Raw genomic sequence first — 26,536 nt, 5'->3', positions numbered from 1 at the left:
TGTGAATACCAGTAGCGAGGAGAATTTCTGGAATCAATTAGGTAAAATTTAAAATTTAAATCAATTCCCGCATATCTCAGGAAATTAATTTTGTCTGGCGCTACCCGCACTTTCATCGTCGTGAGAAAGACAAACCAAGTTAATGGCCAATGTCCCATGTTTGCCGGTAAATATTCGCATCAATCTGAGTGGCTAATGGCTGACTATCGGACAAATTAAGTTCGCCTGCTCTTTAAGTTTTCGCTTTTACTTGGAGATGATCAACCGAGCAGCTTAAACCGGAGCAGCGAAATCTGTTCTTGCACTCGGAGAAAATATTAAATATTTTTAAGGGCTTTTAATTGGGATGGTGTAAGTTTTAGGATTTATTACAGGCCAATGATATTGGAGGATATAAAAATTTCTCGTTTTTAAACAAAAAGTATTGCTTTTAAAATATACAAATTTAATGATTTTAATGAATTTCTGATTTATCATTTAAAACACAATGATATACACATGCATTTATTAATTTTCAGATTGGGCACATATCTTTTTTTTTTAATAATATTTGTTTCTCTGTGTGTATCTATTAGCATAAATCTGTGTCTCGAGCCTCGGGGACGCCGCAGCATTTGCAGTTTATTTCGCGTTTTGTTTTAGCCAGTTTCCGTTTGCGAACTCTTCATTTGGCTATTTCGGTCAGATGTGGGGTGAAACTTCGGGTCAGAGCGGACTAAAATCTATTGGTCCCGTCTGGTCACAGATCAGTTGCGTTCGGTGCGCTAAAGGGAGTGTTGGTTTCTATCAGCGCGGTGTTCTCGAAAAATGCAGCTCGCGTGCTGGCTAATAGTGTCCCTGTTACTAGTCCTGCAGTCCGGGGTGGAATCCAGAGTTCGTGGCAGGCAGTACGATGAGGAGAAAGACACCATTGTCGAACTGCCCAATTTGGGCAGCATCCAGGGAAAAATTCTCGAAACCGCCTGGACAAAACGCGAAGTGCTGCAGTTTGTCGATGTTAGATACGCAGAGCCTCCAACGGGACTGCATCGGTTTAAGGTACAAAAGTTACACAACGATATTAGTTAAATTCGCATATATTTTACTCATATTATTTAAAAACGGAAAACTGTTTGAACAGAAGCTTTAAGTGTGTCATCAGAACAAAAGTTATAAAGATATGGAATGTATGCAAAAAAATAAAATCGTCGGTATGCAAAACAAGGCAACCACAAACGAGTCTAGCCAAGAACTCCAAATAAAAATGTTTAACTTTATTGGGAGTGTGGTTTCACCAATTTTAAAACTTTCAAAATTATGTAAATGTCTGCAGAGGCAATAAACAATGAATCAGAAAACTTTCTAAGAAAGCAAAAAGCGAAGTATAAAAAAAAATTCTCTAACCTCCCCGACGGGGAATTGAACCCCGGTCTCCCGCGTGACAGGCGGGGATACTAACCACTATACTATCGAGGATTTGATACCACGTTTGTCAAATTGGTGTGATGTCTCTTTCTGCAGTTCTAATCCAATCAGACTCGTAAAACATTTTAATAACCGCATTTTATTAGATTAGTTGATAGCTATGAGTCATTTACGAAATTATATGTTTAAACTTAAAATATGTTGAAATACACTGGACATGGATATACGTTTTGACGGATTTAATTTAAGTAAAAAAAGTGTTTGTTCGTAAAGGCTTGGTTTTTAACTTAATTTTTTTATGCATGATTAAAATAAATTGTTGTTAAATTCAAAATTATATTAAAGGTTTTTTATATATGATTTGTAAGGTTTAATTTTTTTATAAACTAATTCAAATAAAGAGTACAAAAACAAATTAGTTTCATCAACTTAAATTAGGCTGAATATCCCAAGTTCTATTCGATCTACAATACTTTTGATTATTGTATTAGCTGTCTAATTTATGAAGTATACTTTTTGTTTTCAAAATAGCAAAAGAGACATGAAGAAATGACGAATAGTGATTAGCGGTAACATAAAAAAAAATTTAATCTCTATTATAGAAAACTGTATATCAATGAAGTGCCTTAGCTTATATGTGTGTATTTCTGTATAATATATATTATATTTAAAAATTCATTGCTTATGTGCTTGTTTATTCTTATTTTACAGGCACCCAGACCGATTGAGCCGTGGGAGGATGTGATGGATGCCACAGCGGAGAAGATTGGTTGCCCGTCGGTGGTTTCGATGGACTCGCTCCGGAAACTGGATGACGTGCTGGACGTTGAGGACTGTCTGACCATGACCATCACCACTCCGAATGTGACCGCAAGGCTGCCGGTTCTGGTTTACATCCACGGCGAGTACTTGTACGAGGGCAGCAACTCGGAGGCTCCTCCAGACTATCTGCTCGAGAAGGACGTGGTTTTAGTTACGCCGCAGTACCGCCTCGGTCCCTTTGGCTTCCTGTCCACGAAGACGGACGAGATTCCCGGCAATGCCGGCTTCCTGGACATTTTCTTGGCCCTGCAGTTCATAAAGCACTTCATCAAATACTTCGGCGGTGATCCCTCGCGGGTCACGGTGGCCGGCCAGGTGGGTGGAGCGGCCATTGCCCACTTGCTCACTCTGTCGCCCATGGTCCAGCGCGGCTTGTTCAGCCAGGTGATCTACCACTCGGGATCGGCCATCATGCCCATCTTCCTGGAGGAAAATCCCCGCAAGCATGCCCAGGAGATCGCCAAGAAGGCGGACTGTCAAATGGTGACTGTGAGAGATTTGAACACCTGTCTCATGGAGCTCACGGCCCTCGAATTGCTCACTGCCTTCATGGAGCATGCGGTAAGTAGTATGTTGAAATAAAATTATTAGGGTTAACAGAGGTTAAATTTTAAATTTACTATGCGTTTAAAGTTTCGGCGCCAAAAGTTACAAGCCATTAAGTTAATATATATACAGATTCATTCAATAGTTTGACTATATAGTAACAATAAAACATACCGATTCTTAGCAATTTATAGAACAATACCGGCTTATTGTTTTCATGTTTAAAAATTATTTTCGTAAATCGACCAACAGTTTAAGGTCGATTAAAAACATTTTTAATTTGTATTATTAAATGACAGTGGCGTGCACTGGAATAAAATAGGTTTAAACTTTTCAAAATTTTTTAAACTGATAAATCCATATTATAGCTGGAGAAATCTGACCTCGGAATTGGACATACCGGTGGCATCCAGTTCACCATTGGCGGACCCAGTGGAGTGCTCCCCAAACATCCGTACGACCTTATGCTGGAGTCCAACTTCTCGTATCCGGCAATGGGCGGCTGTCCAAAGAATGCCGGAACTCGGGTGCTCAACGAGATCGTTGACAATGACTTCGAGGGAAAGATTCCGGATGACGAGTACTCTCCGTACAACTACATCGATCACGTGATCCGCCAGGTGGTGGGCACGGACAGAACCATGCTCCTCACCAGCTTTATAACCCACGATTTCTTCGATCGCCACCTGCTGGAAAACGGTACCTTCGACACACTGATCCCCAGGCTCATTGATGTAAGTGAATCAACCAAAATCGGTTGAATGAGTTTAGAATTAATAGAATTATAGAGATAGTTTAGCTGCCAAGTAGAAAATCGTATTCTTTTTACTTTTGGGAGAATTTAAAATTTTTCCTAATAATGTGTTTCACCCATATATGTTTACAATTTCAAAATGGTTATATTGCTTATATGCTATATTGAGTTCCATATTTAAAATTGGAAAAGTTAACTACTTAATTTATTTTTATTTTCTAAAACATCAAAATTGCTTAAAATAAGACAATACCACTATATTAATAACTACAAATTCGTGAAAACTGTTTTTTGCCAATAACTATCAAAATCTTTAATTTTTTAACCGATTTTTTTATCCAGGTGGCTGGCACGCTGAACCACAAGCTGCCGGTTGTGCTGGCCCTGAACATGAACAACAAACACAATCCGCACAACACGTTCCTCTACTCGTTTGACTACGCGGGCGAGTTCAATCGCTACAAGGAAATGGACGAGGAGACCAACATGCAGAGCCCCTTTAAGGCGGGCGTTTCGCTGACCGACGAGGCCCTCTACCTGTTCCCCTACCCCGATCACGTACAGCGTCTTAGTCCGCCGGACATGACGATGGCCCACCGGATGGTGGAGCTTTGGACCAACTTCGTGATCAGCGGCAATCCGTTTGGATCGTACCGCACCGGCTACTGGCCGCCGATGACCACGCTATTTGGACCGTATTTGAAGATCGACGAGACGCTGACTATCGGTGGTGACTTCTTCAGCGAGTTCTCGGCCACACTGCACGACGAGGAGCAGGGTCATAGTCTGATCCGGGAGATCTACTACCTGCGGAGCCGTAGCCGGAAGCGGGCACAGAATAAACGCCGGAAGCAGCTGGCTGCCTCCAACGCCAGCAGGGCAAAGAAGCTCGCCGGACGCAAGAGCCTGGTGAAGCGTCCAAACCGCAATAAGATACGTTTTTGAGTACCATAGATATAAAACTTGTAGAACGTAAAGACACAATTATACAAAAATTATTTATTCAAAAACTTTAGCCCTCCAAAAACGGGCGTTATAAACTGATAAATTATAATGTTAAAACAAGAAAGGAAGCAAACTTCGGAAACCCGAAGTTCGTATACCCTTGCAGTCATTGCCATGGGAGCTTTAATGTTGAAGTCGTCCGTTTTTGATGAAATTATAGACTTATAATAATTTTTTCATTTATTTTTCCGATTGTTCCTATGCTATAGTCGTTCGATCTGGCTCCATCCGACTTATGTACTACCTGCAATAAAAAGACAACTTTTGGGAAAGTGTTATGCAGATATCTTTAAAGATGAGAGACTAGTTTGCGTGGAAATGGACGGACAGACGGACGGACAGACAGACGGACGGACAGACGGACGCACATACGGACATGGCAAGATCGACTCTCCTAGTGCTGCTGATCAAAAATATATATATTCTTTATAGGGTCGGAAATGTCTCCTTCACTGCGTTGCAATCTTCTGCAAGGGTATAAAAACGCAGTTTTTTCTTTCTCATTTGCAGTTAAAACGTGGCTTGTTTTAGAGTGGCGGAAATGGTTTTTTCATTCTTAAATATAAGGCTTAATAATGCATTTAGTTTGTAATTTATGCAGCAAAGTGACTTACAAAGAACTAGCAAAACACAAAATTGGGCTCAAAACATGAAGGACTTGCCATAAGATCGTAACCAGTTTCTTAATTCACAACCAAGCCCTTAAGTTGGCGTTGTAAAATATATATATATATATATACTTCACTCGCTAGCCATTCTGACCAAGTATTAAGTATTTAATAACGATTTTAAAACCTTCGAAACTCAAGTTCTTAAAATCAACAAATTGGCGTATCAGTTGCATATATGGGCTGTGAGCTTGTCGCCAAAAAAAAGGTAAGAAAACATACAATGAATTGAAACTAAGTTTTTAACATTTTACAATTTGTATTTTGTAACATTTTTATGTTATTTTTTAAAATATAAAGAATATTTAGCAAGGTGGTATCTTCTACTGCTGCCTGTGCAGGAGCTTAAAGTGATCAAGGTCTTCAGTTGCCAATAATCTTGAAGAGTGTTGCCTATTCTATTGGGCCCGATGACGCTCCTCCTCTTCCTGTTGAGCCCTAACACGGTCCTCCTCCTCTTCCTGGGCCCTAGCACGGTCCTCCTCTAACCGCTCCTGTTCCTCCCGATCCTGTTGTTGCTTCATTGCGGCCTCGAGGTATGCCTCATAGCTCGGAAAGTCCTCGACATTGAGAGCTCCCGGGTCTGCTGCGCCTTCGTTCTCCTCGTCAGTGCGATTATCTCCTTGATCCTCGCCAACCTGTTGTTCCTCATCCACCTGATCTGTTCGCTGTTGCTCGCGATCCTGTTCTTCGGCATAGTTGCGATCGGAATCGTTTGATTCGTAGCTGGGATAGGGCTGACGTTCATCTGGCAGATTTTCTTCCGGTTGCTGGTGCCTCTCTTGGTGCAATTGCTCTTGTCGCTGTCGCTCGCGTTCCTGCTCTTCGGCATAGTAACGATCACGTTCTGAATTTCGTGCTTGGTGGGCCTTCAGGTAGTCCTCATAGCTTGGGTAGTCTTCAGGCCGATCACTTGGCTGAGACTGGTAATCCCGTTCTTGCTGCTCTCGACGCAGTTGCTCCCGCTGTTGTTCCTCGCGTTCCTGCTGCTCTCGACGCAGTTGCTCTCGCTGTTGTTCTTCGCGTTCCTGCTCCTCGTTGTAGTTACGGTCGGGTTCAGGTTCGGAAGGATTTTCATGGTTTTCTTGACTATATTCGTCATATGAATGATAAGGTGCCCGATTATCTGTTGGAACATTGTCGGATTCTTCGGGTTCTTGTGGCTCTTGATCGCGTTCCTGTTGCTCACGTTCCTGTTGCTCACGTTCCTGTTGCTCACGTTCTTGTTGCTCTCGCTCTTGCTGCTCTCGCTCTTGCTGATCTCGCTCTTGCTGATCTCGCTCTTGCTCTCGGGGCTGTTCTTCTTCTTCGTAAGAGGGATATCCGCCCCATGGGTGATTTTCTGGACTATCCTCGGGATGTGGTTCGTATCGTTCTTGCAGATGTCGTTCTTGTTGTTCTCGTTCCCGTTGCTCTCGTTCTTGCTGCTCACGTTCTTGTTGCTCTCGTTCTTGCTGTTCACGTTCTTGTTGCTCTCGTTCTTGCTGCTGACGCAATCGCTCTTCTTGCTCTCGCTGCTGTCGCACTCGCTCCTCGTGCTGTCGCAGTCGCTCTTCTTGCTCCATTTGCTGTTGGACACGCTGCTCATAATCTCGTCCTAAATCTTCGCGAGTCTCGTGTTGTGGGCGGCGCCGATTATTTCGCTGCTGCTGCTCTCGCCAACGCTGTTCTCGATCGCGGATAAACTGCTGCTGCTTGGCTTCCTGAGCCCTGACATATTCCGGATCCGCAGGATTCCAAGACGGTTGCTGTTGGCTTGGCCTGTTCTGCCAATTGGCATATGGGTTGTAAGCGTACGGGCGGCTGGTGGTTGTAGTTGTGGTTGTGGTCGTGGTTGTCGTTGTAGGGTTGGGATATGCATTGTTGATGGTTGGCTTAAAACTCTGCCCGCTGGGATTGGGCAAGTTAATACCTTCGCCAAAGTGCGGGTCCACTTCGAGAGGATTCTCGCGGGACTTGGTGAAGCGCAGGGAGGGACCATACTCAGAGGTAGCCCGTGGCCATACTCCGGAATTGTGATTGGGCACGCCCGTAACAGCAAAGTCCACCCACATGGTGACCAGGGCGCGGGACAGCGACCTGTCCAATGGATTCAGGCTGCTGGACTCCGGCGGATAGGGAAACAAGTACACGCTGTCATCGCTGAGAGAGGCATCCACCCCGAAAGGAAGTGGGTTAGACAGGTGGAAGAACCGATGGTGCTCCCCACGGTAATCGAACAGGTACAGGTAGGCCGGCGTAGAACGGTACGATTGACGGATGGTATTAATCACGGGTGCGCGGTACAAGATGTAGTTGCTCAGCTCCAGCAGGCCCTGGGCCACGGACTCCGGACTAGCCGTACGCTCGTGGTCCGGCTTGAAGAGCTCGCGCAGTGCGAACTGCCTCCACATTTTGTGCTCGCTGGGCGGCGCTGTATGACGCAGCACCACGTCGATGTAGTCACTCACATTCTGGGACTGAAGATGGGCGATCTGGTCGTAGGTGCCTGGAAATCGAAAAGAGTATGAAAATGTTTAGTCAATTGATTGAAAAAACAAGAATTTTAATGTGTTTTGTAAATAATAAACAATAAACAAATATTTCAAACCGGCTGGAGCTGTTTCTAATACACATTCAGCGACGCTTCTAAACAACATTTTCATTAAAATAACTTAAAATGTAACCATTCCTAAAGAATTCCAGAGTAAATCTCTTTGAAAGTTTACTCGATCGATAAGATATATCTTGTTACATTTCTAATAAGTATCTGTTTTTCCCACAAATTTTAGTTACAGATCAATTAATAATTTCCCATAATAATTAAAGGCAAAAGCTCTCTAAAAAGGTTAAACCTAAAAACAGTTTTACAATAAAATAATTTAAAATTTATTGCATATATCTATTGTGTTATTTGTTAGATTCCTGCCATTTGATAAACAGAAAAAAGTTTGAGGAAACGTTTTAAAAATAAAAGTTTCATATTGTTGTGTCTTTAAATTATATCTTTAAATTATATCAAATTGAGAATAGTTCTGTCACAATTTAAAATAAAGTTACATTTGACTTTACTTTGACACAATTCTTTAAAATTAAAAAAAAAACAATTTACGTGTTACGCATACGATAATAATCTTCAACGAATATGTATTTAGTAGAAATAGAACTTTAATTTGGAAAGCTTTTCTAACTCTATGAAAAGTATAACTTTTTTAACCCGCATCAACAGCTTAGCCGCTTTAGCCAATTTGGACAGTCTGCCCGTTTGAACTCCTGAACCATTGAAAATGTAGGTCAAATATAGCCTGACATAGCTAGTTTTAAAGAAAATACTGAATCCGAGCAAGATTAAAAACAATTCAATGATACGAAATCATTTCCTGCCTGCCGGCGAAAATAGCACACAAATCAGTCGCCCTTGAAACCAATTATATTAATTCCTCTCAACATAAATGGAACCTGATTTAGCTGTCCAATTGCATTGGGCCTAATCAGTCTGACCTCGAGTCCAGCATCTTATCACCAACTGCGTCCGAACAGTACCATTCCAACCAGATTAGCTTCCTACATGGACATGGACCGCAACATTAATGTTATATTTCGGATTCTCATACTTGAATCAAATAGTGGTTTGAACTCAAATAGTTGTTGTCATGATTTTTCAGAGAGTCAGAACGTTCTAAAAAGTCTAGGAATGTCCTTACGCTTTGGTATATATTTTTTAAGGCAAACAAACTTATTAATTATTACATAAATAAAGCCTCAAAATTGAGCGAAGTGAAAATTTTAAGCTGGGCAGGTAGAATTATATGAAATATAATATATACATAAAAAAAATTTTTAATTTAATTTTTTGAAAATCGTAAAGTAAGCCATTTTTGGGGGAAAAAATGTGTTGAACTTGTAGTGTTTACCATCAATTTTTGGGTACGAAATCTATTAATAAGTCTTAAATCCTGAATATGTATTTTTTGTTTTAAATGTTTTTTGTTTTCAAAAATTGTATTCCTTATTTTTCTCTATTAGTCTATAGAGTTTTACTGAATTTTTGGTACTCACGCGACACGATGAATGCGCTGGCATCCTTGGTGGCGCCGATAATCATGGGCAGGGCGTTGCTGGCATTGGCGGCCAGTTGGGCTGGGGGGCGTGGCAGGTATCCCAGGGGATCGCCGACCACCAGCTTAAAGCCGCCAAGGTGGGTCAATCCGAACTGCTCGTTCTGCAGCAGCAATTGCTCGAAGGCGGCCACCAGCTGGGAGGTGGGCAGTCGGGCGAGGCAGTCATACAGTGGTTGTAGGCGGAGACGCGGAGAGGGCGTGGCCGGGGGGCAGCGGGCCAGACGGGCGAAAGTGTCCAGGGTGGCAAGTGGCTGCTCATCAATCAGATAGGGGTTCAAAGCGGTGCCCGACTGCAGGATCAATTGCTGAAAGAGACCTTTGGCACGACCGCTGAGGCTCAGGGCGTGGGCCAAGGTGGCTCCGCCCGCCTGGCCCACCAGGGTCACCTGTGCAGGATTGCCGCCAAAGTAGACCAGATTCTTCTGCAGCCACTCCAGGGCCAAGTGCAGATCCGAAAGAGCCACATTTCCGGGCAGCTCGTCGCTCAGGGCGCTCAAAAAGCCGAAGGGAGCCAATCGGTAGTTGATGGAGACCAGCAGCACATCCCTCTCCAGGATGTACTCCGGCTGGGCCTCCTCGGATCCGCCGTCGAACAGCATTTCACCGTGGACGAAGACCAACACGGGCAGCTGATTGGCACCCTCGGGTGCGTAGATGTCCAGGGTGAGGCAGTCGTCCACATTCTCGCCACGCGATTCCGCACTCCTCAGGCGGTCAAGTTCCGGAAACTGGGCGCAATTTGGACTCTGGGCAGTGGCGGTAATCCTGCCCTGAAAGCCGGCCGGTCGGGCAGCCTGGAAGCGGGCCAGACCGCCTCCCACTTGGCCGTAACGCAGACCCAGAAAGGCGTTGATCGGACGATTGGCTATAGTCCGGTAGCCACCAATTCCCACGACCTGTCCGATTCCGGGCACTTGAACCTCAGCTCTGGGGGCCTGGGTGTCTTGAACTTGGCGCTCCGCCTGCCAGGGAGCTGGTTTCAGGGGCTCCGGTTGCCACGGCAGTCCGGTGTCTTCCCCATCGAAGTCATCGCTAAAGTTGGGTCGGGGCCTCAAAGAGAGGGCACAGATTTGGGCCACACAAAGGGCCAGCACTAGGAGCAACGGCTGCATGTTGCTCGCTGCGTCGCGTTCAAACGGGAACTGATTTCCGAGTCGGATTCGACGGCCTGAAAAGCTCGGAGGAGATAATGCTCCAACCCAAGCAGCCTTGGGCTTGTGATCCGCGAGGTTGACTTGAAACGACATTCGAACTCAAATGAAGAGAAACGCACCAAGAAACATCAGGGGTACCATTTATGTTTTCGTGTTTTTTTTTTAACAAATATCTTATGATTTGTTTTTTAACAAGAAGAACAATATTTTCTGCATTTTATTGTGCTTGCTTTTTAATTTAGCACATTAATTTCACCTTCATTAATGTTTCTAATAACTTCAGTAAAATATTCCTATTTAAATATGAGCTTAATTTAAAATGATATTTAAAACCGCACCAATGTAATTTACTTATCGCATTCGATCTTAATCTAGATTTTCTTTTTTTTTACCTCTATGTCCTACCTCCAAAACTATTAAGTTAATTTTATAAGTTTAATTTAATTTTGCATTTACTAAACCCTAATAGAGAACGACAAGCTTTTAAATAAGGTTTAAAATTAAGCTTAATAGAAAAGAATAAACGAATTGATATATATTACTACTTCCAAGTGATAACTGACCTATATCCGTTTCTTTAAAATACTTTTTATGCAGTGGCGGCATAAAGGTTTCTTATGAGTTGTAAGGCCCCATCAAAATATGTTGGCCATTGAAGCAGTTAAAAAATAATACAAAACAAAAAATCGTATTAATATTTTAAAGAAGCACCCTAATATATTAATTTGTCTGATTCGCCCTGGTTCTTTGTTCTGTAGCTAAGCTTGTCCCGACGGACCTTATCTCATCCGCGCGCCACCGACCGATTAAAGCTTATCTCCTGGCTTAGCTTCTCTTGTTGTCGAAGCGTGTTTCGCCATTGCGCTAATGAAATGTTAAATTAAATACAATCCAATGTACATGTCCATGGAACTCGAATTCACAATTGTTATGAAACAGTTTGCTAGCAATTTTTTCTTATTTTGCTGAAAATATAAAATTTCAGTCAGATGTTTGCAAAGTGAAAGACAAAATTTGGAAGTATGCAATTTAAAACAAAGAGCTTCATTGTTTTTAATAAAATTTAAATTTTACGTTTTAAAAAACTATGTTTAATCAAAAGAAAAAACGACTGACATAAATATAAAAAATAATATATCAACAATGGATAATCGACTTAACCTTTGGATTTTTTATATATAAGCATCAAAATTAATGTTTATTCGACAGGGGTATAACAACATCGGGCTTACTAGGGTTTTATTCTTTTTTTTTATTGCAACGTTTATATATACAAAAACAATTTTAGTTATCTTATATTGGCATATATTAAGTTTTGGTCTTAAAATGTCATCAATATTAATGTTTATTCGACAGGGGTATAACAACATCGGGCTTACTAGGGTTTTATTCTTTTTTTTCATTGCAACGTTTATATATACAAAAACAATTTTAGTTATCTTATATTGGCATATATTAAGTTTTGATCTTAAAATGTCATAAAGGTGTAGCTGCTTTTGACATCTACCGGTTAAAAGAAAACAAGTTTTAGTAAGGTTTATAAATGTTTTCTTTAATATTTTGTAATTTCCATCAATTCTTATCTTGTGGTTTTATTTAAAACCTAAAAATTATAAAGTTTGTCTTTCACAAACAAAGTTTAAAAGTGTCGAACAACCGTTATCGTTCATGCCCCAACTTCTTGATAGCCCTATCTCAACACAATCTTCGCCATTCCAATCATCCGGATTTTGCCGCCAACTTAGGAACTTTGGTTTCCGGCCAGTTGTGTCTGATATGAACTCGCCTTCTTTGGAAAAATCTTGGATGTCTGTCCAGTATAATTCATTCTTTAATTCCTTACCAAGAGTATCCAACTCCAACTGACTTTGCGGACTAAATAAGTGCCCCCCCAAATCGAGACAGAATGCCCGAGAGTCATTCCAATTCCGCTCTTGGGTTTCCTCTATGTAATATGCTTTGGATCCAATTTTTTTAAATGCTACATTTCTGATGGTTTCATTGATTTTTTGGATAGCTTTCTCCACATTTACTTGTTTAGTTGTCAGATCTTCCAAGTAATGTAGTCCGTCGTTTTTGTTTAGTTTTTTATTCATTTCTTTCTGAATGATATCAATATTTTCTTTTTGTCCTGCGAACTGTGTATCCACTGCATCGATTCTCATCGAAAGTTTGTTTATTTCTGTGGTTTTAACCGCTTGTTCAGCAGTGATTTTATTATCAAGACTTTCATATCTTTCGTTTGTTCTTTCTGCCAGGGACTTCAGATTCTCTTTTTGCAGTGTGAAATCGGTCTGTAAACTATAAACCATTTCCTTTACTTTTGTATTTTCCGTTAAAACTTCTGTAGTGCGATTTTCCAACTGAATTTTAAGATTCTCATTGTTGGAGTTTTGATTTATTTTCAAATCTGATAACTCTTTTTTGAACTTTTCGAATTCGCTTGTATAACTCTCCAGTTTTTTTATTCGTTCATTCATAACAACCATATGTTCCAATATCATTCTGACTGATTCGCAAATGTAGCTACTACAATCTGGCTCCTTAGTTTCCCCATCAGGCTGAAAAGTAAGTTGTATGATAGTTTGTTCATAACAGTTTAAGAAAATGTACTTGCCAAAATTGTAGCTGTGGATCTTTGCAAAATCAGACTAAGTAGAAACCCTAGAAAAATGTTTTGCATTTTATTAGGAAAAAATTACTTTCGACGAGAAAAGCCGGGGGAGAACTGCAAAATGACTTGATCAGAAAACTCAGATTAAGGTTTTGTCGTTAATATATATACAAATAACATAAGTAGAGCTCGTTATATAGTACTTTAATGGGAGAGATAGCGCACGTATATAAGTGACCATTTAAAAATAATTGCATCGTTTGTTTACTTTATACCCCCACCATATTTGCAAATAAATATTGCAGGGCTTATTAGTACTTGCTAAATTATGTGTCTCAAAATGATTTTAACTTTATTTGACCTTAAACCAATTTTTATTTATAATTTAAATGTGGGTTGCTGCAGTGAAGAGTTGACTAAAAAACATTAAAAGCCCCATGCCGAAATTTAAGGACAACTTAAACACTGTGATTAAAACGCATTGGCGAAATTCATAATATAATATTCTCTATATTTTCATCTTTATTAATCATTTTCGATTCCATTCCATCCCTTTCGGTTTTTTTGTTAAAGTTTCATTTTGCATTTTCGTTTTTATTTTCTTGTTTTGTTTCGGCTTGTTCAGTATGTATCTATAATAATGTGTTATAATTAAGAATCGTCATTTCATCTAAATATTTCAGTTATAATAATACAATATAATAATCATTAATAATATGCGGTTTTCATTAATCGATTTCTCTTTTTCGCCATGTGTGTTAAACTTGTGTGTGACTTTGCTTGAGAATTTATTCCGATCCGTTTGGTTTGTGTGGGCATTAATTGTGTCTCGGACCGAATCTTTGGCTCGTGGCATTTCTATCAGCTTGAGTTTGATTATTTCGCGTCTGAGACCGACTATCTCCTATGACTCGCAGCTTACTGTACGTTCAAGTATGGAAATCAGAGTTCTAGGAAAGCTAAAAGCAAGTGTATGCATATATACTTGTGTCTATATATGTATATACGTGTTTATATATATTCTTTCTAGGTATTTTAATCTCGATTATGCTGTGGCGCTGTGGCAGTGGCCCAAAGGAAGAAAGCCTCTTAATTCAAATCCAAAACTTCGAACCTAAAAATAATGTGTCAAATTACGTATTTGTTTAGCGGCTGCCCTTCAACTGACCCCGTCGTGGACTAGAGAAATAAATGCAGAAGTCCCTTCTAGGTGCACAATTTAACACTGATTGAATCATTGATTGATATTTGGGGTTGCCTGCGTTTTGTGTTAGGAACTTCTCAACAAATTTACGACTGATCAAAATCATATGAATAAAACGAACTTCTGGCTTTCGTTTGTCAAAAATCGTTTGTTTACCCAAAAATGCACATTAATTAATTTGTCACTGGAATCAAAGTTATATTCACTGATTTGTTTCTAGCTTTTGTTTTCCTTTGTTTCTTATGTTTTTTCTTGTATATTTTGTAGCTCAGTCTTTTTACTAACAATTTTTTTGTTGTTCATGTTGTTGTTTTTAATAGCTTCTTCATGCTGTAGATCTTCGTTATGCAGTGCTGTTCGGTTCTGTTCTGATTTATGATACCGCACATATTCGCGTGAACAATTGAGTGTTGTGTGTGTGTGTGTTAATTTTCGAATCGCTAGCTTTGAACCAAATCCAAAACCTGACGAATTCCTATTTGTGGAGTTATGTAGAGGAGGTTTCTATAGAGGAATGGGAAGAAAGGGAACTGTTTTGCACGAACCGTTTGGGTTCTTTTCCGTTTACCATCTTTTTCGGGAGCGGGACTTCAATTCATACAGTTTAGTTCGCATTTAAGTTATTTCATTCAAATGGCTTGCTGTTAGCTCTATAGTTGCTTGGAAGTACCGTTTTGTGTCTAACTTTCGTAACTTATTTGGTTAAATATTTGTTTTTCGCTTTTGGGTTTTCATTATGTTTGTTACTCATTACGTTCTGGCGCTACATTTTCAACAATTTAAATTTATCCTTACGTATTTGTAACCGCTAAAGAATGGATAACATACTCGTGGCTCGTATGCATCGATAATTCCTAATCGATTAGCATCTCTTGGGGATTGTGTGTGTGTGGGAGAAAATCAAATTCTTTCGGTTCATTACGTTTCAGTTAAGGGGTCTCTTATCTTGTTTTGTTTGTTTTGTTTTAATGAAGGAATATTTATTTGGTTGGTGAAGTATTTACAAAGTTTCGCATAATAGTATTCATATAGGTAATGCATACGTTAGGCTTGTTGCGTTATAAAATCTTAACATAATTATATAAATTGAATTCATGAACTCGCTTAACTTTGATTCATTTATGGCCTTCAAGTAAGTAAAATGCATCGATTACGTGTGTGATCAGTGTGTGTTTGTGTTTATTCTATATGCATAGAGAGCTGGCTACTTAGAAATTATAAAACCAAACGGAACCGGACATCGGACATCGTAAATCGTACAGAGTTATTGCGCTTACTCTAAATCCGCTCGGTAATCTGATTTCCTTTATCTGTAATAGTTCGCTCGATTTCACAAAACATAATAATACAGTTCATAATAATCAAGTTTGTGGTAAATGCCTTAGTCTAGTTAGTAGGTATTTATAATGTAATGCCTGCTCGTAATAATAACTATCATGTAATCGTTTATATATTTTTGTTTCATATATATTTATATTTAATTTATGTAAGAAGCACTTGAATATATATCGTTTTTAATGAAAAATGAAAACTTGGGTGTGTCATGTCATGGATTGTTTTCTTCTTTATTTCTTTATTTGTTTATTTTTTTGGGTTCCTGCTTTCTGCTCTAATTTTTAAATGTTTGTTCGTTATAGTTTAATAAGTTGCTAATTAGCAAATATGAATGCGCCCGCTACAATCTGTTTTCGTCTTGGATAAAGTTAAAAATCGTTTTCATTTAGCTTATAATTATCTTTAAAGTATTTTCAACGACGTCGTGGTAAACATCGTTATCGTAAACCCCGATTTCTGCGCTTCTAAAAAAGTGTCTGAGTTGGCTTATCTCACAAATGTTTGCCTTTTGCTGAAAGTTTTAAGAAATGTATAGATTTTTTTGTGTTTTTTTTTGCCTTTGACTCTGCTTTTTCGTTATTGAGTGTTTTTAATAAAATACTTTGCTTAAATCAGTTATTTTTGTTTGTTTATTATTTCATTTTTTGTTCCTTTTTTTTTTTGTTTTTGTTTTTGTTTTTTTTTTTAAATTTAAAAGCATTTCTAGAGAATCTCTCTTCTAAAGTATCTTATTAGTGTTTGTATATGGGTCATCTATATTTATGTATAAGTATATATTCATGAATTTTCTGCTCTTGTTACTGTTGTTGCTGGTTTATGTCTGTAGGTATTATTTTTAATGTAAAACCTTTCAATTGCAGCCTGGCTTCCAATTACAATTACATGTTAGATTTTGCCTTGTATATTGAATAATCGGTAATCGGCATTCCGTTTGCTTGTATATATGTAAATGGTAAAGTGTATAAAAGTTAATGATCTGATTCAGTTAATACTTGTATGCAATTGTATAAGTAGTTGATGTAGATCTAGAATTAGTTCAAAACTCTAGTGTATTCCTAAGATTTATCCATCTGCTGCTACTCTATGTGTCTGAATCTTTGTTTTTATTATTTGCTTATACATTTTTAATTGTTTGTATTGCTTTCAAAAGTACGCGACACTGTATTCTATACGAGTAACAAAAAAACAATCAATTTAAAAACTAAATAAACTGAAACAGAAATCATTGTGTTACATCTCCTTAAGAGCAGTATACATTAGTTAAAAATATATATATGTACAAATAAAACTATTTAAAAATAAGCACAAACAATTAAAAGAAAATTGTTTAATTATTTGTGTCTTTGGCTGTCTAAATGTAATCGCACTCCCTTTATATTTTAAATTGTTGTTTTTTTTGTTGACTTTCCTTCGGTTGTATACACTTTGTCAAAAAGTAAAATTGCATATAAAAAGCATTAAATTGCATAAAAAAGCATTAATTAATCAATATATACGCTTACGTTTGTGTGGGTTTTTTTTGTTTTAAACTACTGCTGTTGTGTTTGTTGTTTATACATTTGCTTTGATTTAGATATTTCTACGCTTTTTTTACTCGTCTTGCAACGCAATTTCCAAGTTTGATCGGATGATTTTAATGTTTCTCATACAAAATATTGAATATCGATTAGCTTAGCCTATTTCTAATATACTCTATTACGAGAACAACATTAGCAATGCCCCTAGTGAAAATATTTTCAAAAGTTTTGTTCCGCCCTCCGGCTCAATCTATAATACAAACCCTATGTGGCTAGGCTAAAGTTTACTTTTAATGCTTTCACTAAATTTTGATCGATCACTTGACATGAAATTTGTGTGTCCCTCTTCATGCATATATAGTCGTATATATATATATATATATATACAAAGACAGCGAGTTCTGTTCTCAGTAAAGAACTATTCTGAATCAATGCAAACAATAACAACTAAACTCAAGGTGGGCACATACCCAATTATGGCACATATCGCACATACTGTTTTCTGTACAGATCGGTTGAATATAATGCGTATAGTCCTGTACATAATTTACACTTTCCTATAGCAGACTGAAGCAGAGGAGTCTGGAGAAGTACTATAGCTTGAGGCTCTGCAAATTAAATTGACAATGGAAAATGCACTCGATGGATTCGACTTCGATGGGAGCGCTGTATTGCGATTGGCAGTTCCAGTTGCAGATGCAGTTCCAGTTCGGAATGAATCCCGAATGCAATCCCCTTATATATGCCCGATTTCTGACGGCTTAAGACTAATTTGTTCGCCCTCCTACTATTTCGGTAATTCATTTCTTTTGTGTAAATCAGTAATAAGCGTTTCGTTTTGTTTTATCATCTTCTTTAACCACTTGTTATGCCATTTTAATTTCTTCTATTTTTAATTTCTCTGGGTTAAATGCAAAAAATCTTGTATATCGTGTATACACTATTCGAATAAGGTTTACTTAGATTACGTTACGTCTTGCATATCATTATTATTAATATTTACAAATGTTGAGTTTTTCGCTAATGGTAATTAACAATATCATTTTGCAGCTCTAATTTAGCGTAGCCGTTTCTCTTGAACCGTGTCTATATAATCAATTAGTATATATAGAGTCATATATACGTACGTTATGTTATGCTTGTGTATACTTAGCAAATCTGGGAATATGTATAAAGGCTATATAACTATAAATTTCGTGTATAACTTCTCTGGCTTTTTCTGTGTGTAAGTAAGTCCCCATCCAGTTCCTATCGCTAATTAATGATTTTTCGATTGCTAGTTGTATGTTTTGTATGTTGAGGGAAGGAGAATGGTAAGGGGATGGGTTGTAATACGCCCGAGTCATAAGCGACTATATATATATTCTAACGCCACTTCAAAATGAGTACTTTTGTGTACTTGTTAGGGAAATAAGTAGTAAGCTTCTCTAAGGTTACTAACTTTTGTCGGGGGAATTTCGTTTTTAAAATAATTTTAGTCAGGAATTTTAATTTCTCAAATAGATTTGGCGTATGTTTCTTATATTACTTTCTTTCGAAACAAATGTTTTTTATTAATATGCCAAGAAAAAAATTTGTATTACAAAAAGGCAATTACATTTTCTTAAAAAAATATAACTGCAATTTTTTAAAAACTTCTTTGGAAAAAATAACGCAAAAGTATTAAAAAATTTTATTGATAAAAAATAAATGTATTTCATTTTCCCAACAATTTAGGATTTCAGAAATTTTAAATATGCTATTAATTTTAAAAACCTATTCCATTTGTTTTTATATCATCCTTTCAGATTTCAGTATAATCTTCCTTGGGGAAAAAAAACACCCAAAGGCATTAAATAATGTTATTCATCAAAAAAATTCATTTAATTTTCTTGAAAAATTTTGATTTTAGAATTTTGTATAAACTTCATTGGATGTATAAATGCAAAGGCGTTAATAATTATAGAATTTTTTTTATAAATTTCTTATGAAAGAAAGCACAAAAAAGCTTTTACAGAAAGGTAATGAAAAACTTTAGCTCCCCTGAAGTCTAAGTTAACAACTTACAAATCAGTTACTATTTACTTCCCTAACATTAAACGAACATTACACCTAAATAAGCGCAGAGAACATTCCTTTTAGTTTTGAATTTCCAACTGATACAATTTCACTTTTTTACAGAAGTTAGTTTTTTTCTACTTCAGATTTCTAAAAAAATAGGTGAAATTGGATACAATCTCAAAGAGAATTATTTCTGCTAACTTATTGGCGGCTTGTCGGCTAGTACATCTCGTTCTCGTCCCAGTCGACGGACTGGAGGACCAGCTTGTCCAGCTCCTTGGAGTCGCCGGAGCTGCTGTTGCGCCTGCGCCGTCGCCGCTGCAGATGGGCCCACTTCCGGTTGAGCTGGGTGGCCATTTGAGGGGCGGCGAACATGGCGGCTGCAGCGGCACTCAGCTTGGTGGGCGTTATGGCGCTGCTGCTGCCGCGATTGATGGAGCTGCCCGATGGGGTGGGCGTGGCCCCGCCTCCGGCAGGACTCATACTGAACAGTTCCCGGTTGCCAAAGCGAAATCGACGTGGTGGCGGCAATGGTGGCGATCCAAGCAAGTGCGGTGTGTCATAGGGCGGCGGCGGTGTGATCATGGCCAGCGATGAGGTGTCCTCCAGGTCCTCGTCGTCGTCGTCATTGTCGTCCTCATCCTCATCCTCATCGTCGTCGAATTGGAATGTGGAGTGGGAGTGGCGTTCGTAGAGCTCGTAGGAGGGCGTCTCCGCCAGCGCCGGAGATTGCGGTTGAACTGGAGTCACGGGCATTGATTTGGCGTATGTCCTGCCGATCATTGGACTCCTAGGGCGTGGCTGGACGGGGGGCGTAGTCAATCCAGAGGAGGGGTTTGCCTGTGACTGTGACTTGGGGTGTGACTGTGGCTGTGGCTGTGACTGGGGGTTGTGCGTGGACTGGGCCTGGATGAGTGGCATCGATTTGGTGTTGCATATCAATCAATCACGGTAGATGTAGCTGCAGTTCTTGGGGCTCTCCTGCGGACTGGGACTGCTGGATGGCGGAGCCGGACTGCTGCTGCTGTTGGACATTACGGGGGAGGAGCCGGAACTGGAGTGCGGCTGCTGCTGTTGCTGTTGCTGCTGCTGCTGCTGCTGGGGGCTATTCGAACGGTGTTGAGTTACTGCAAGAGCCGGAGAACCCACGAATTAGTTAACGAGAATCCAACTCGAAATGGGTGCTTGGGTGCTTTGGTGCTTGGGTGCATGTTGCATCAATATCGATATCGAGATGCTTGGGCTAACACACATATGTACGGCTATGTAATGCATATAATTCGAGGAGACAACATTGAATCTGCTGCAACATGCACATAAACACTCGCACACACACACACACAGATAGAAACTACTGATGCACGTATCAAATAAATAGCAATTACGGAAGGGAAAATATATAGCACATAAAATATGAAAAATACATATAGTTTTAGAAGAAGTCGAAACCAAAGAATGAGAGACTTTCGAAGAACTGTCCAACCCATTCGGGTCTCAAATTGGAAATCACGATCAGAGAAGAGTAGAGTAGGGTAGAGTGGATAGATAGATAGATACTTTCAGAATGGGTGTCTGGTTTTTGGGTTTTAGGTGTCTCGTGGGGGTTTTTCTTTTGGCCAGTTAAGTGATAACTCTAACTTAATGCAACACAGGTTTATTTGTTGGACTTACCAATGCCATGACGGGGCGGCTGTCTTCTTGCGCGACCAAGACTTCTGTTACGTGTGTTTGTGTTGTTTACAGCCTATGGGGTTGGAGTGTTTATCAATTTCTCATCTTTTATATTGAAGATCATTTTTGAAAAATGTTACATATGTCAAATATTGAAAGAAACGAAAAACACAAGAAAGTATAATGCTAATTTGCTTCAATCTAGGGAGTAACGTTTGCAATCAATTTTTGCTGTCAAATGTTGCAAGTTTGTTTTTTATTAAATGTGTGGTTCTAAGAACTGGTTGCAATTTGAATTTCAATCGTTTTTGCTTTCAATTTCTTCAGTGTTAATGCAATATGTTCCAATTACTTTCTTGTCTTAAGTGGGCAAGCAATAAACAAAAAAAAAAGATATTTATAGCATATACCATATAGAAACGAAAGTAAAAGAAGTACATGTATCATGGTGGGGTAGTAGTTTGAGTATTACCGGGATTCATTTCTTAAATATCATATATGGTATTAGATGCACACACACACACACACACGCACACATTTAGGAGGATTTTCTGGTGTAAATTGTTTATGGGATTGGCAGTTTGGGCCCATGCAGAAGAGTTCAAGCGGTTCAAGTGGGTTTAGGGTATTGGTATCGGGTAAATCGGAGGGCGTTATATCGTCATGTCCAACACACGCACACACACACACATTCAGACACACGCAGAGGTCAAACAAAGGTTGAAGGAAGCGCTGGCATTGGCGATTTGCGATTTGCGAAGCGAGTTGGGCGCGGGATGGCTGACTGGGCTGGACTGGCCTGATTGACCGATTCAACGATTGATTGTTTGATTGATCGTTAACCTTTTTGGCATTCGAAAATGTGTTGTGTTGAACCAAAAGTAATGGTGAGTGAAGAGAGAAGGATATAGCAAACAACAAAGCTTCTGCAACAGTGCCTAAATATGTCTATCAAAAAACTAAAACTAAATTTGCAATGGTGCTCCAAATTTGAAATACAAAAATTACGAAAAGAGCGCAAAATCGAAGAGATTTCGGAAAATTACTTTTTGCCTATTGAATTTCGGTTCAGCTCGTTGCGCAGGGAGCTTCCGTATTGCAGCTTTTGAGCAAAACATTGTCCAGATTAATAAAATATAGCAAACGAAGGCCCACCGAAAAGAAATATAACCAATAAGGGATAGTAACTAATGATATAAAACTAAAATAAGGTAAAATAAATAAACTGAAATGGGCTTAGTTATAAACAAGTATTTACCATATTTTGGGTAATTAGTCCCTGACTGGTTTCAGCCGCCCCACTCCCGTCTCAAAGGTAAACCTGATGTAAAAAAGGGGAAGAAGAATAGAGAAATAGAGATAGAGATAGTTTTTGGTATTTTTTCGGTATTTTTGTGTTGTTTGTTGATGTTAGCGAAAGTTAGTGTTGATAGGAAGAGTTTATCTTTGAGCTGAAGTAGAGTGAGTAGTTAGATTGTAACTATACAAAATGCTTAGACTGAGTTAGAGGTGTAAAGCGAGGCCTGCAGAGATCCAATCCCACTAAATCAACGAACGATTGGTGTATTTCCAGCCAGTTTTTAAGACAGAACCCAAAAATCATAAGCCTTATGGAATGGGGTGATTTTAAAATGGTATTTCAACATGCGCTTGATCACGAGTGATTGGGATGAGTTAGGTAACGAATGATTTGATGACACATTAGTGGTAACCTAGCCAGCAGGAAACCAGTAAATTCGTATTTACAAAAAAATTTAATTTTAGAACTATAAGGTTTTATATGTTAAACTCCCTCGAGAATCATTCTCTCCAGTATTTTTATAAGAAGGGAAACTATAATGGTTGATTAAAGTAGTATTAAAGTAAAAAGCTAAACATGCAATGGGGGTGGAAAAAAATAATAATAATATTACAACAACATTTACTACAACGATAAGAGCAACATGTATGGGTTATGGTTATGATATATGATAGTTATGCGACTAGGTGCTCTATATATACTTTATTAACACATATAAGGGGAGTGATGGCACACACTCGAACACAGAGAAACACACACAGATAGAAGAGGTGAGGCTAAGAAATACACCAATCGACGATTGTGTGAGGAGAGTTCAATCAAATACAAGCGCAGCACGAGGACTCTCGATTAGTTAACTAATGTCAATAAATGTCGAACAACATCGAAAAGAGCGCAATGGTTACGTTTAGAGATTAGTTGTAGTAGTAGTAGTACGATACGATAGTCGGAAAATAAAAATAGATGGGTCTGCTCTGCCCAGATCGTCAAAAATGTCATGACAAGCTCACCTTCTTGACGCTGCGGGTGGTGGAAAAGCCATCGCCGCGCCTATAATTGTCGCCCTGTGAATGGAAAACGTGGCATTAGCATTCTATGTATAAGATTCAGCAGAAGACTCCACTACTTACCATCACCTGGTGGGAACGCAGTGTTCCGAAGTTGTCGCGACCGCGATAGGATTGCTGGGTGTTATAGCCATCGGGCTGGAACTGGAAGAGCGTCTCCGAGTTGGGACCCTGGTGCATCTGGTGCATCGGCGGCTTGCGCAGCGTATTCTTCGGCGAGTGCATCTTGTTTGGCGGCGGCGGCTGGGGCAGAAGCACCGGTTCCGCATACGTCACCTCCTCCACCTGGGGCAGCAGCTTGGGCTCCTGCTGGATGCGGCAGGACGAGGGGAAGCTGTGGGTGGAAGCAGATACTTTTAGTACTCATTGTTTACTTTTAGAAAAGGTAGGCGGCATAAAAGACGGTTTAAGACTCTTTAGGTCAAGGTACCCCTTGGTGCTCTGTGGTGCACCTTATTTTTTAAGGAAACTGCATTAAAATTAGCTATTAACTCTATAATTCAACAATACCATTTTGATCTTAGTCCAACTAACATAGATAATATGATCAAATATCTTAATTCAAGCTATGCCCTCAATGACATTTAAATTCCTTTCAAATATATTCACATTTTGTTAAACAACTGTTATTTTCCAACTATTATAATGTACATAATCAAATTTGTTATCCGTTATTGGCTTACGGCCTCATAGCTTAAGGTCATTTTTAGCTCATCTGTAAAATTAACAGAGCCTTATAATATTAAAACAAATCAATACAAATTTGTAAAATACAGCGGCCTATGTAACATTTTAAAGACAACTAAATTTACAATGAGGGTATTAAAAAACGAATAGAATGGATGGGTTGTTACTTTATTTGGGGTTTGAAAGTGGGAGTGATTACTATTATAGCTCCGCAAATCTTAATTTTAAGCAGATGATTTAATCTGTTGATTCTAGTCATAAGTGTGTATTCTATATAAAATCAAAATCACTTCTGTCTACTTTTTGTATTTACTCCACGAGTACCCGGTACTTTATATAAAATACTTGGAAAAGAAAAACTTTATGATGATGAATGGAATGAATGCATGTAGTTATGACAAAATAACAAAATATGTTTTCGTATTTTAGCAATATTAAACTGATAGTTTCAACGTTTTTTTCCAAATATTTTAAAGAAACGAGTACTCACCTATTGACATTTTGCCGCTGCTCAAAATACTCGTACTCTGTATCCGGATACGGCAGATTGTCGTCCTCATCCTTGTGGCACCGTCGGCCGCAGAAGTATCCTGTAAAGAAGCCGACCAGCAGCGAGAAGATCGAACCGGCCAGGACGGCCATCACCAGGGTCTCCACCGTGTACTGGGCATTGATTATATCTGCAGAGATTTGGGGACCTTCGGTTAGTTCATACGTTCGTACAAGGCGTTCAGTTCGATTCGTTTCGCATCGATACAATGTGCATTAGGCAAAACATTCAACAAACATTTCAATACACAACAGATATGTAACGAATTCGGTTTGTTGTGTGTTCGGGTTTCAGGTGGGTGGTCGGTTTTGGTTTCAGTGTGGGGTTTTATGGAGGTTGGTCCATTATTGCAACGACATCAATAAACATCCAAACATCGAATTTATAACGCACGGTATAAGGTATTTGCACATTTGCATTTGTTCAGAAATCATAAGGAAAGAAACAAGAAAAATATGAATAAGAACAGTTAGTGAAATTGTACAACAACGAGGATAAAACTTTAAATGTATATTTGGAAGATTAGCTAAAAACATGATATTAAATTAAAAATATAAATATATTAAATAAGAACATTGGTAAATATCTTAAAAGATGTATGAAGAAGCATAGGCATGCAAATATATTTGAAAAATAAAGTGCCGTTTGGAACAGCTTAAATTACTTGGTTATTATTATTATTCGATAATTATTCTTTTCATATTTAATTAGTCATAAGAATAAAATCCCATTGAATCTTTTTCAATCGAATTTCAACGTAAAATCCATAAACATTTTTTTGAAATATATTTTTTTTAGCAAACGTTTTCTATGCCAACTGATAAAGTTCACCACCACTTTGTAGGTATTTTCTCAGTCTTTAAGAGCCAAAGAATTTTATACAAACGTTAAAAACAACAAAAAAGAAAGCTAACGTCCGTAAGCAAAAGCTTGATAGACTCTGCATAAAAACAATCGTATTTATCATTTTGGACATACTGTTTTTGCCAGTACCGGGGTTAAAAATAAATTGAAGCACATAAAAAAGGAATTCACTTTAAATAAAATGCAAGGCAGCAGCTACGGAGGGAGTTAAATGGCATAAAGTGGCAGTGGAAGCCGGAAGTCGCAGTCCAGGGAATCCCGACAAAATGAAAATGTGATTTGCAAGGTAGACAACACAGGTGCACAGAGAGTAAGCAAAGCAAAGGTAGAAGGTTGCCGGTTGGGGGAGTTGGTGGGTAAAGTGACAAGCTGGTACGTGCATAATACAAAACGAACGAATGCAAAATAAATATGATAAAAAAGTATGCAGGAAAAGCGTTTAGGTAAATCACCTTCAAAGTTCTTATCAATATTGTCGATGATTTCCTGATCCTTGCTCTGGCGTCGCGAATCCAATAAGTCCATGTCGTTGCGGAAGCCCTTTTGCTCCCCTGCGTTGGCATCCTTCGAATTGATTTTGCCTGTCGGAAGGAACATGGTAACCTCAGTCTCAGACTCCTTTGCTCTCACACTCGAGGCGAACTTGGCACTCACCTGAGGGGCAGGCCGCATGCTGGCCAGTGGCCACATTCTGGTAGAAATAGTTCTCCTCCAGCCATCGAGGAGCGCCGTGGGAACGGCACTTGCCAGCAATTTTGTCCCAGGCGCAGTACGGATCCTGCAATGCGACGCACTCACTGCGAACAGAAGTAAATTTGTGGATGAATACATGCACTCAGACAAAAATATGCCAAATTTAGGGACCAACAAAAATTTATATAAATTAAATTAGCCATAAGCCAAATACTAATAAATATAGCTTTTATAAATAAAATGTTATGAAATGCCAGGAAAAAATACTGATAAATATAGCTTTTATCAATTTTAATAAATTTAATTAGCCATGTAATCACAATGTTTACCTGGCATTTTATACTTTTAAAAAGATACAAGTCAATTGATAGTACTCAAAAGTGTTTCAATTTACAGAAAATGTTATAAAATGGCAGGAAAAAAAAAACAGATTTTAAATATTTTATTTAATTTGTAAAAGCTATATTTATCAATATTTTTTCCTGAAGGATGCTGATAAAATCTATATATATCAGTATTTATTTTTTGCCATTTTATAGCA

The 26,536-nt window shown here is 38.7% G+C and overlaps 4 protein-coding genes and 1 non-coding gene across 5 annotated transcripts in view; 1 reads left to right on the top strand and 4 right to left on the bottom strand.

Annotated features, from left to right (window-relative positions):
* The first annotated feature begins 807 nt into the window (after positions 1-807).
* Positions 808-4,471, top strand: LOC108141769 (glutactin). Its single transcript, XM_017265267.1, has 4 exons — positions 808-1,038; positions 2,116-2,787; positions 3,141-3,506; positions 3,869-4,471. Exons 1-4 carry the CDS (start codon positions 808-810, stop codon positions 4,469-4,471), a joined length of 1,872 nt encoding a protein of 623 aa, XP_017120756.1.
* On the bottom strand, positions 1,384-1,455 carry Trnad-guc. Its single transcript has one exon. It is a non-coding gene; the product is annotated as a tRNA-Asp (tRNA).
* Positions 4,472-5,434: 963 nt separating the features above from the next.
* Positions 5,435-10,452, bottom strand: LOC108141956 (glutactin). The gene is made up of 2 exons (XM_017265598.2): positions 9,238-10,452; positions 5,435-7,687 (listed from the first exon to the last, which is right to left on the bottom strand). Exons 1-2 carry the CDS (start codon positions 10,409-10,411, stop codon positions 5,598-5,600), a joined length of 3,264 nt encoding a protein of 1,087 aa, XP_017121087.1. The 5' UTR covers positions 10,412-10,452; the 3' UTR covers positions 5,435-5,597.
* Positions 10,453-11,741: 1,289 nt separating this feature from the next.
* LOC108141971 (low affinity immunoglobulin epsilon Fc receptor-like) lies at positions 11,742-13,203 on the bottom strand. Its single transcript, XM_017265622.2, has 2 exons — positions 13,071-13,203; positions 11,742-13,014 (listed from the first exon to the last, which is right to left on the bottom strand). The coding sequence occupies exons 1-2, from the start codon at positions 13,134-13,136 to the stop codon at positions 12,064-12,066; spliced, it is 1,017 nt and encodes a 338-aa protein (XP_017121111.1). The 5' UTR covers positions 13,137-13,203; the 3' UTR covers positions 11,742-12,063.
* A 5,543-nt stretch (positions 13,204-18,746) lies between these two features.
* The window catches only part of LOC108141812 (semaphorin-1A), a 140,450-nt gene continuing 132,660 nt past the window's right edge, over positions 18,747-26,536 (bottom strand). Inside the window, 7 exon segments of the mRNA XM_017265389.2 lie at positions 18,747-20,290; positions 20,835-20,907; positions 23,145-23,198; positions 23,265-23,535; positions 24,379-24,586; positions 25,755-25,883; positions 25,957-26,099. Of these exon segments, the coding sequence (XP_017120878.1) occupies positions 19,383-20,290; positions 20,835-20,907; positions 23,145-23,198; positions 23,265-23,535; positions 24,379-24,586; positions 25,755-25,883; positions 25,957-26,099 (1,786 nt within the window). The 3' untranslated portion in view covers positions 18,747-19,382.

Source organism: Drosophila elegans, unplaced genomic scaffold (assembly GCF_018152505.1).
Source record: "Drosophila elegans isolate 14027-0461.03 unplaced genomic scaffold, ASM1815250v1 contig_814, whole genome shotgun sequence".
Lineage (NCBI taxonomy): Eukaryota > Metazoa > Arthropoda > Insecta > Diptera > Drosophilidae > Drosophila > Drosophila elegans.
The sequence above is the reverse complement of the archived record's forward strand: the minus strand, read 5'-3'. Positions and strand labels throughout refer to the sequence as shown.

Excerpts from the sequence above, each read along its gene's own strand:
- LOC108141769 (XM_017265267.1), top strand. The coding sequence starts at position 808 with ATGCAGCTCGCGTGCTGGCTAATAGTGTCCCTGTTACTAGTCCTGCAG. Across the intron at positions 1,039-2,115 it reads CGGGACTGCATCGGTTTAAG|GCACCCAGACCGATTGAGCC; the intron begins GTACAAAAGTTA and ends CTTATTTTACAG. Across the intron at positions 2,788-3,140 it reads CTGCCTTCATGGAGCATGCG|CTGGAGAAATCTGACCTCGG; the intron begins GTAAGTAGTATG and ends TCCATATTATAG.
- LOC108141956 (XM_017265598.2), bottom strand. The coding sequence starts at position 10,411 with ATGCAGCCGTTGCTCCTAGTGCTGGCCCTTTGTGTGGCCCAAATCTGT. Across the intron at positions 7,688-9,237 it reads CAGCGCATTCATCGTGTCGC|GCACCTACGACCAGATCGCC; the intron begins GTGAGTACCAAA and ends TTCGATTTCCAG.
- LOC108141971 (XM_017265622.2), bottom strand. The coding sequence starts at position 13,136 with ATGCAAAACATTTTTCTAGGGTTTCTACTTAGTCTGATTTTGCAAAGA. Across the intron at positions 13,015-13,070 it reads GATCCACAGCTACAATTTTG|CCTGATGGGGAAACTAAGGA; the intron begins GCAAGTACATTT and ends CTTACTTTTCAG.